Genomic DNA, 11,198 nt, shown 5'->3' with positions numbered 1-11,198 from the left:
ACTCCCTCGGCCAGCAACGCCACGTGCAGAGAGATGGAGACAGAGAGACATGGGCACAGGTACGCATACACGCGCGGCATGCATTGGAGGGCAAGTGAGATGCCGGACAGAAGAGAGGATCAGCCCGAGAGAGACGGTGAAGCCGAAAACGAGAAATAAAATGAGGGAGATGCACAGATGGACACAGACGCGACTACAGGCGAGGAGGTGGACACCAAGTGCGCCCACAAGAGCGGAAGCTCTCAGGCGCCCAGCCATCGGTGCAGCCAGTCAGTCCAACTTGCAAAATGAACGTGCTGAGAGCACTCAATGAGTAAAAGAAAAAACGAGAAGACTGTGTCGCCTCACCGTGAGGTGTGCGCCACCTCTGCGCGCAGGTACACCCTTCCCAATGTGTTGCGCAGCCCCCAATGCAATCACGCGGCGCCGTGACAATCCATGTGGCCAGCGAGCAGGCGCAGAGAGAGAGAGCAGCAGCAGCGGCATGTGAGAAACGGGGTGCGAGAAGCGTAGCAACACCCACCAGGGTCGGCACGCTGGTCGTTCAAAACAAACAAGGAAGAGGGGCACGGACATATGCGAACGGCCCAGCGAGAAGGAAAGATAAGTGGCAGAAGGTAAGGGGGCGCGGGGAGCAGGTATCGTGCGTGTGGTGCGCGGTTTGCCGCACGCTCTAGCCAATGCAACGTGACAACAGACAAGCACAGAATGGGCGTCTCACACCGACAACGAGTCTCGCTCGTAAGAGCAACAACACACACGCTCAAACATCCGCTCACGCCACGTAATGCACACACAAAAAAAACTTCGAAACTGTCCGATTCGTTCCGTTACTTCCTCACCGCCAACAGCCGCTCGCGCAGCGCTGCGACGTCGTGTGAGCGCGAGAGTGAAACGATGAAGCTGGGAAGGGAGCCGCCCAATTCGTTGTTGGAGAGATCGAGGATTTTGAGGCTCTCCATCTTAAACCATTCGAAGGGCAACCTGCCACTGAATTTGTTGTCGTTCAGATACAGCTCCTCTATGGCCACCATGCCGCTCCACTCCGCCGGGAATTCACCACTCAACTTATTGTGGCCCAGATTCAGCTTCTTCAGGTTCACCAAGGCCGACCAGTCCGACGGTGCCGCACCGCTGACGCCCGTGTACGAGAAATCCAGCTCAACAAGAGACAGCAGCCGACCCCACGACGGCGGCAAAGAGCCATTCAAAGTCACGCCTCCCTCCGCACCACCCGCGCTGATACTCAAAACAGGGACTTCCAAGCCGTCGCAGTCACCGGGAACCATCGGTAGCCAGCCCGACTTGACCACACCCGCTAGATCGAGAAAAAATCCTTCCGGTGTGCACGTTACCCCCGCCCATGAGCAGAAGTTCGGACACTTCCAACTGGAACTTGCATCCGCGGACACCTCGGAAAACCCAGAGAGAAAGCGCATGCTATGCGCCACCTGCACTGGCGTGTAATAAGGAACATCGCTGAAGCAACCTCCACTGTCACTGAGCGACACGGAAGAGCTGCTGGACGGCGCAGACGACGAGGACGCCGACGGCGCAGAGCTGCTGCTGGACGGCGCAGACGACGAGGACGCCGACGGCGCGGAGCTGCTGCTGGACGGCGCAGACGACGAGGACGCCGACGGCGCGGAGCTGCTGCTGGACGGCGCAGACGACGACGACGCCGACGGCGCGGAGCTGCTGCTGGACGGCGCAGACGACGAGGACGCCGACGGCGCAGAGCTGCTGCTGGACGGCGCAGACGACGAGGACGCCGACGGCGCGGAGCTGCTGCTGGACGGCGCAGACGACGAGGACGCCGACGGCGCGGAGCTGCTGCTGGACGGCGCAGACGACGAGGACGCTGACGGCGCGGAGCTGCTGCTGGACGGCGCAGACGACGAGGACGCCGACGGCGCGGAGCTGCTGCTGGACGGCGCAGACGACGAGGACGCCGACGGCGCGGAGCTGCTGCTGGACGGCGCAGACGACGAGGACGCCGACGGCGCGGAGCTGCTGCTGGACGGCGCAGACGACGAGGACGCCGACGGCGCGGAGCTGCTGCTGGACGGCGCAGACGACGACGACGCCGACGGCGCGGAGCTGCTGCTGGACGGCGCAGACGACGAGGACGCCGACGGCGCGGAGCTGCTGCTGGACGGCGCAGAAGACGAGGACGCCGACGGCGCGGAGCTGCTGCTGGACGGCGCAGACGACGACGACGCCGACGGCGCGGAGCTGCTGCTGGACGGCGCAGACGACGAGGACGCCGACGGCGCGGAGCTGCTGCTGGACGGCGCAGACGACGAGGACGCCGACGGCGCGGAGCTGCTGCTGGACGGTGCAGACGACGAGGACGCCGACGGCGCGGAGCTGCTGCTGGACGGTGCAGACGACGAGGACGCCGACGGCGCGGAGCTGCTGCTGGACGGCGCAGACGACGACGACGCCGACGGCGCGGAGCTGCTGCTGGACGGCGCAGACGACGAGGACGCCGACGGCGCGGAGCTGCTGCTGGACGGCGCAGACGACGACGACGCCGACGGCGCGGAGCTGCTGCTGGACGGCGCAGACGACGAGGACGCCGACGGCGCGGAGCTGCTGCTGGACGGCGCAGACGACGAGGACGCCGACGGCGCGGAGCTGCTGCTGGACGGCGCAGACGACGAGGACGCCGACGGCGCGGAGCTGCTGCTGGACGGTGCAGACGACGAGGACGCCGACGGCGTGGAGCTGCTGCTGGACGGCGCAGACGACGAGGACGCCGACGGCGCGGAGCTGCTGCTGGACGGCGCAGACGACGAGGACGCTGACGGCGCGGAGCTGCTGCTGGACGGCGCAGACGACGAGGACGCCGACGGCGCGGAGCTGCTGCTGGACGGCGCAGACGACGAGGACGCCGACGGCGCGGAGCTGCTGCTGGACGGCGCAGACGACGAGGACGCCGACGGCGCGGAGCTGCTGCTGGACGGCGCAGACGACGACGACGCCGACGGCGCGGAGCTGCTGCTGGACGGTGCAGACGACGACGACGCCGACGGCGCGGAGCTGCTGCTGGACGGCGCAGACGACGAGGACGCCGACGGCGCGGAGCTGCTGCTGGACGGCGCAGACGACGAGGACGCTGACGGCGCGGAGCTGCTGCTGGACGGCGCAGACGACGAGGACGCCGACGGCGCGGAGCTGCTGCTGGACGGCGCAGACGACGAGGACGCCGACGGCGCGGAGCTGCTGCTGGACGGCGCAGACGACGAGGACGCCGACGGCGCGGAGCTGCTGCTGGACGGCGCAGACGACGACGACGCCGACGGCGCGGAGCTGCTGCTGGACGGTGCAGACGACGACGACGCCGACGGCGCGGAGCTGCTGCTGGACGGCGCAGACGACGAGGACGCCGACGGCGCGGAGCTGCTGCTGGACGGCGCAGACGACGAGGACGCCGACGGCGCGGAGCTGCTGCTGGACGGCGCAGACGACGAGGACGCCGACGGCGCGGAGCTGCTGCTGGACGGTGCAGACGACGAGGACGCCGACGGCGCGGAGCTGCTGCTGGACGGCGCAGACGACGAGGACGCCGACGGCGCGGAGCTGCTGCTGGACGGTGCAGACGACGACGACGCCGACGGCGCGGAGCTGCTGCTGGACGGCGCAGACGACGAGGACGCCGACGGCGCGGAGCTGCTGCTGGACGGTGCAGACGACGAGGACGCCGACGGCGTGGAGCTGCTGCTGGACGGCGCAGACGACGAGGACGCCGACGGCGCGGAGCTGCTGCTGGACGGTGCAGACGACGACGACGCCGACGGCGCGGAGCTGCTGCTGGACGGCGCAGACGACGAGGACGCCGACGGCGCGGAGCTGCTGCTGGACGGTGCAGACGACGAGGACGCTGACGGCGCGGAGCTGCTGCTGGACGGCGCAGACGACGAGGACGCCGACGGCGCGGAGCTGCTGCTGGACGGCGCAGACGACGAGGACGCCGACGGCGCGGAGCTGCTGCTGGACGGCGCAGACGACGAGGACGCCGACGGCGCGGAGCTGCTGCTGGACGGCGCAGACGACGAGGACGCCGACGGCGCGGAGCTGCTGCTGGACGGCGCAGACGACGAGGACGCCGACGGCGCGGAGCTGCTGCTGGACGGCGCAGACGACGACGACGCCGACGGCGCGGAGCTGCTGCTGGACGGCGCAGACGACGACGACGCCGACGGCGCGGAGCTGCTGCTGGACGGCGCAGACGACGACGACGCCGACGGCGCGGAGCTGCTGCTGGACGGCGCAGACGACGAGGACGCTGACGGCGCGGAGCTGCTGCTGGACGGCGCAGACGACGACGACGCCGACGGCGCGGAGCTGCTGCTGGACGGCGCAGACGACGACGACGCCGACGGCGCGGAGCTGCTGCTGGACGGCGCAGACGACGAGGACGCTGACGGCGCGGAGCTGCTGCTGGACGGTGCAGACGACGAGGACGCCGACGGCGCGGAGCTGCTGCTGGACGGCGCAGACGACGAGGACGCCGACGGCGCGGAGCTGCTGCTGGACGGTGCAGACGACGAGGACGCTGACGGCGCGGAGCTGCTGCTGGACGGCGCAGACGACGACGACGCCGACGGCGCGGAGCTGCTGCTGGACGGTGCAGACGACGAGGACGCCGACGGCGCGGAGCTGCTGCTGGACGGCGCAGACGACGAGGACGCCGACGGCGCGGAGCTGCTGCTGGACGGCGCAGACGACGAGGACGCTGACGGCGCGGAGCTGCTGCTGGACGGCGCAGACGACGAGGACGCCGACGGCGCGGAGCTGCTGCTGGACGGCGCAGACGACGAGGACGCCGACGGCGCGGAGCTGCTGCTGGACGGTGCAGACGACGAGGACGCTGACGGCGCGGAGCTGCTGCTGGACGGCGCAGACGACGAGGACGCCGACGGCGCGGAGCTGCTGCTGGACGGCGCAGACGACGACGACGCAGATGGCGCGGAGCTGCTGCTGGACGGCGCAGACGACGAGGACGCCGACGGCGCGGAGCTGCTGCTGGACGGCGCAGACGACGAGGACGCCGACGGCGCGGAGCTGCTGCTGGACGGTGCAGACGACGAGGACGCTGACGGCGCGGAGCTGCTGCTGGACGGCGCAGACGACGAGGACGCCGACGGCGCGGAGCTGCTGCTGGACGGTGCAGACGACGAGGACGCTGACGGCGCGGAGCTGCTGCTGGACGGCGCAGACGACGAGGACGCCGACGGCGCGGAGCTGCTGCTGGACGGCGCAGACGACGAGGACGCCGACGGCGCGGAGCTGCTGCTGGACGGCGCAGACGACGAGGACGCCGACGGCGCGGAGCTGCTGCTGGACGGTGCAGACGACGAGGACGCCGACGGCGCGGAGCTGCTGCTGGACGGCGCAGACGACGACGACGCCGACGGCGCGGAGCTGCTGCTGGACGGCGCAGACGACGAGGACGCCGACGGCGCGGAGCTGCTGCTGGACGGCGCAGACGACGAGGACGCCGACGGCGCGGAGCTGCTGCTGGACGGCGCAGACGACGAGGACGCCGACGGCGCGGAGCTGCTGCTGGACGGTGCAGACGACGAGGACGCTGACGGCGCGGAGCTGCTGCTGGACGGTGCAGACGACGAGGACGCTGACGGCGCGGAGCTGCTGCTGGACGGCGCAGACGACGAGGACGCCGACGGCGCGGAGCTGCTGCTGGACGGTGCAGACGACGCAGATGGCGCGGAGCTGCTGCTGGACGGCGCAGACGACGAGGACGCTGACGGCGCGGAGCTGCTGCTGGACGGCGCAGACGACGAGGACGCCGACGGCGCGGAGCTGCTGCTGGACGGCGCAGACGACGACGACGCCGACGGCGCGGAGCTGCTGCTGGACGGCGCAGACGACGAGGACGCCGACGGCGCGGAGCTGCTGCTGGACGGCGCAGACGACGAGGACGCCGACGGCGCGGAGCTGCTGCTGGACGGTGCAGACGACGAGGACGCCGACGGCGCGGAGCTGCTGCTGGACGGCGCAGACGACGACGACGCCGACGGCGCGGAGCTGCTGCTGGACGGCGCAGACGACGACGACGCTGACGGCGCGGAGCTGCTGCTGGACGGCGCAGACGACGAGGACGCTGACGGCGCGGAGCTGCTGCTGGACAGTGCAGACGACGACGACGCCGACGGCGCGGAGCTGCTGCTGGACGGCGCAGACGACGAGGACGCCGACGGCGCGGAGCTGCTGCTGGACGGCGCAGACGACGAGGACGCCGACGGCGCGGAGCTGCTGCTGGACGGCGCAGACGACGACGACGCCGACGGCGCGGAGCTGCTGCTGGACGGCGCAGACGACGACGACGCCGACGGCGCGGAGCTGCTGCTGGACGGCGCAGACGACGAGGACGCCGACGGCGCGGAGCTGCTGCTGGACGGCGCAGACGACGAGGACGCCGACGGCGCGGAGCTGCTGCTGGACGGCGCAGACGACGAGGACGCCGACGGCGCGGAGCTGCTGCTGGACGGCGCAGACGACGAGGACGCCGACGGCGCGGAGCTGCTGCTGGACGGCGCAGACGACGAGGACGCCGACGGCGCGGAGCTGCTGCTGGACGGCGCAGACGACGACGACGCCGACGGCGCGGAGCTGCTGCTGGACGGCGCAGACGACGACGACGCCGACGGCGCGGAGCTGCTGCTGGACGGTGCAGACGACGCAGATGGCGCGGAGCTGCTGCTGGACGGTGCAGACGACGAGGACGCTGACGGCGCGGAGCTGCTGCTGGACGGCGCAGACGACGACGACGCCGACGGCGCGGAGCTGCTGCTGGACGGCGCAGACGACGACGACGCCGACGGCGCGGAGCTGCTGCTGGACGGTGCAGACGACGAGGACGCTGACGGCGCGGAGCTGCTGCTGGACGGTGCAGACGACGAGGACGCCGACGGCGCGGAGCTGCTGCTGGACGGCGCAGACGACGAGGACGCCGACGGCGCGGAGCTGCTGCTGGACGGCGCAGACGACGAGGACGCCGACGGCGCGGAGCTGCTGCTGGACGGTGCAGACGACGAGGACGCCGATGGGGCGGAGCTGCTGCTGGACGGCGCAGACGACGAGGACGCCGATGGGGCGGAGCTGCTGCTGGACGGCGCAGACGACGACGACGCCGACGGCGCAGAGCTGCTGCTGGACGGTGCAGACGACGAGGACGCCGACGGCGCGGAGCTGCTGCTGGACGGCGCAGACGACGACGACGCCGACGGCGCGGAGCTGCTGCTGGACGGTGCAGACGACGAGGACGCTGACGGCGCGGAGCTGCTGCTGGACGGTGCAGACGACGAGGACGCCGACGGCGCGGAGCTGCTGCTGGACGGCGCAGACGACGAGGACGCCGACGGCGCGGAGCTGCTGCTGGACGGCGCAGACGACGAGGACGCCGACGGCGCGGAGCTGCTGCTGGACGGCGCAGACGACGAGGACGCCGACGGCGCGGAGCTGCTGCTGGACGGCGCAGACGACGAGGACGCCGACGGCGCGGAGCTGCTGCTGGACGGCGCAGACGACGAGGACGCCGACGGCGCGGAGCTGCTGCTGGACGGCGCAGACGACGAGGACGCCGACGGCGCGGAGCTGCTGCTGGACGGCGCAGACGACGACGACGCTGACGGCGCGGAGCTGCTGCTGGACGGCGCAGACGACGAGGACGCCGACGGCGCGGAGCTGCTGCTGGACGGCGCAGACGACGAGGACGCCGACGGCGCGGAGCTGCTGCTGGACGGCGCAGACGACGACGACGCCGACGGCGCGGAGCTGCTGCTGGACGGCGCAGACGACGAGGACGCCGACGGCGCGGAGCTGCTGCTGGACGGCGCAGACGACGAGGACGCCGACGGCGCGGAGCTGCTGCTGGACGGCGCAGACGACGACGACGCCGACGGCGCAGAGCTGCTGCTGGACGGCGCAGACGACGACGACGCCGACGGCGCAGAGCTGCTGCTGGACGGCGCAGACGACGACGACGGCGATGGCGCGGAGCTGCTGCTGGACGGCGCAGAGCTGCTGCTGGACGGCGCAGACGACGACGACGCCGACGGCGCGGAGCTGCTGCTGGACGGCGCAGACGACGAGGACGCTGACGGCGCGGAGCTGCTGCTGGACGGCGCAGACGACGAGGACGCCGACGGCGCGGAGCTGCTGCTGGACGGCGCAGACGACGAGGACGCCGACGGCGCGGAGCTGCTGCTGGACGGCGCAGACGACGACGACGCCGACGGCGCGGAGCTGCTGCTGGACGGCGCAGACGACGAGGACGCCGACGGCGCGGAGCTGCTGCTGGACGGCGCAGACGACGAGGACGCCGACGGCGCGGAGCTGCTGCTGGACGGCGCAGACGACGACGACGCCGACGGCGCAGAGCTGCTGCTGGACGGCGCAGACGACGACGACGCCGACGGCGCAGAGCTGCTGCTGGACGGCGCAGACGACGACGACGCCGACGGCGCGGAGCTGCTGCTGGACGGCGCAGACGACGACGACGCCGACGGCGCAGAGCTGCTGCTGGACGGCGCAGACGACGACGACGCCGACGGCGCGGAGCTGCTGCTGGACGGCGCAGACGACGAGGACGCCGACGGCGCGGAGCTGCTGCTGGACGGCGCAGAAGACGACGACGGCGATGGCGCGGAGCTGCTGCTGGACGGCGCAGACGACGACGACGCCGACGGCGCGGAGCTGCTGCTGGACGGCGCAGACGACGACGACGCCGATGGCGCGGAGCTGCTGCTGGACGGCGCAGACGACGAGGACGCCGACGGCGCGGAGCTGCTGCTGGACGGCGCAGACGACGAGGACGCCGACGGCGCGGAGCTGCTGCTGGACGGCGCAGACGACGACGACGCCGACGGCGCGGAGCTGCTGCTGGACGGTGCAGACGACGAGGACGCCGACGGCGCGGAGCTGCTGCTGGACGGCGCAGACGACGATGACGCCGACGGCGCGGAGCTGCTGCTGGACGGCGCAGACGACGAGGACGCCGACGGTGCGGAGCTGCTGCTGGACGGCGCAGACGACGAGGACGCCGACGGCGCGGAGCTGCTGCTGGACGGCGCAGACGACGAGGACGCCGACGGCGCGGAGCTGCTGCTGGACGGTGCAGACGACGAGGACGCCGACGGCGCGGAGCTGCTGCTGGACGGTGCAGACGACGAGGACGCCGACGGCGCGGAGCTGCTGCTGGACGGCGCAGACGACGACGACGCCGACGGCGCGGAGCTGCTGCTGGACGGCGCAGACGACGAGGACGCCGACGGCGCGGAGCTGCTGCTGGACGGCGCAGACGACGACGACGCCGACGGCGCGGAGCTGCTGCTGGACGGCGCAGACGACGAGGACGCCGACGGCGCGGAGCTGCTGCTGGACGGCGCAGACGACGACGACGCCGACGGCGCGGAGCTGCTGCTGGACGGCGCAGACGACGAGGATAAAGACGCGTCTTGGCAGCTGTTCGCAATGGCACAGTCTGTAGTCAATACTGGCGCGTCAGCGTTGGCTGACACTGTGAGGCCGTTCGCAGCGACCCATTTCGAAGGAAGACATCCGCAGAAGTTGTTCACCTGTAGTTGGGCATTTTTTATCTTCGTCCATTTACTGTAGGACTCTGGAATGGAGGCGATTAGTTGGTTACTGTCTATACGGAATTCTTTCATGTTAGTAAGTTCCCCCCAGGACGTAGGAAGGGTTCCTTGGAGAAAGTTGTTTTGTAGGTGCAACGTATGCAAGTTCGCCAATTCACACCAGGACGGTGGAAGACCTGCATCGATAGTATTCCAGCTTAGTGCCAACTCCTCTAGCGATGACATGCTGCTCCATGATTCAGGAAGAGTGCCAGAAAGCATTGCCTCGTTAATGCGCAGCACTTTCAACTTCTTTAGCCCGGACCAGCTGCTCGGGAGCTGCCCGGTAACCATTGTTGAACCAGCATCAAAGTATTCAAGACTTGACATGCTGCTCCACTCCGGCGGCAGGTTGCCGAAAATTAACGTTCCGGGAACGGCGATATACTGCATGGACACCAGTGCGCCCCAGCTCGCCGGAAACGCATCGCCCAACCCCACGACGTTGCTCATATCCACCTTGTTGACCACAACATGGCTCGCATCAAGGCCGGCAGGCACATTTGGCAGAGAGCCGGCGAGGGGGGCGCCCGCCATCTCCAAAGCAATACCAGAGTTCGTGCACTGCACGTAACGCCAGGCGCAGAAGTTAGGGCACACCCAGATGTCCCTCAGCTCCGGAATCGTCACCTTAAAGGCCTGCAGAAATTTCCGCGTACTCACTCGTTGAACGGCGCTGTAAAACGGCACGGCGGCGTAACAATCGTCACTACTGCTGCTGGACGGCGCAGACGACGAGGACGCCGATGGCGCGGAGCTGCTGCTGGACGGCGCAGACGACGACGACGCCGACGGCGCGGAGCTGCTGCTGGACGGCGCAGACGACGAGGACGCCGACGGCGCGGAGCTGCTGCTGGACGGCGCAGACGACGAGGACGCCGACGGCGCGGAGCTGCTGCTGGACGGCGCAGACGACGACGACGCCGACGGCGCGGAGCTGCTGCTGGACGGCGCAGACGACGAGGACGCCGACGGCGCGGAGCTGCTGCTGGACGGCGCAGACGACGAGGACGCCGACGGCGCGGAGCTGCTGCTGGACGGCGCAGACGACGACGACGCCGACGGCGCGGAGCTGCTGCTGGACGGCGCAGACGACGAGGACGCCGACGGCGCGGAGCTGCTGCTGGACGGCGCAGACGACGACGACGCCGACGGCGCGGAGCTGCTGCTGGACGGCGCAGACGACGACGACGCCGACGGCGCGGAGCTGCTGCTGGACGGCGCAGACGACGACGACGCCGACGGCGCGGAGCTGCTGCTGGACGGCGCAGACGACGAGGACGCCGACGGCGCGGAGCTGCTGCTGGACGGCGCAGACAACGAGGACGCCGACGGCGCGGAGCTGCTGCTGGACGGCGCAAACGACAACGACGCCGACGGCGCGGAGCTGCTGCTTGGACGGCGCAGACAACGAGGACGCTGACGGCGCGGAACTGCTGCTGGACGGCGCAAAAAACGACAACCCCAACGGCGCGGAACTTCTGCTGGACCGCGCAAACAACAAAGACCCTAAAGGCGCGAAACTGCTGCTGG

General features: G+C 70.3%; 1 protein-coding gene across 1 annotated transcript; it reads right to left on the bottom strand.

Moving 5' to 3' along the window:
* Positions 1-1,497: 1,497 nt before the first annotated feature.
* Positions 1,498-9,531, bottom strand: LINJ_35_0520 (proteophosphoglycan ppg4; the record flags this gene model as incomplete). The annotated part of the gene is made up of 1 exon (XM_001468833.1): positions 1,498-9,531. A coding segment is annotated over one exon (8,034 nt), but the record flags the coding sequence as incomplete, so codon positions are not given.
* Between the last annotated feature and the right edge of the window lie 1,667 nt (positions 9,532-11,198).

This window comes from Leishmania infantum, chromosome 35, assembly GCF_000002875.2.
Source record: "Leishmania infantum JPCM5 genome chromosome 35".
Lineage (NCBI taxonomy): Eukaryota > Euglenozoa > Kinetoplastea > Trypanosomatida > Trypanosomatidae > Leishmania > Leishmania infantum.
This window is presented reverse-complemented; position numbering and strand designations above follow the sequence as displayed.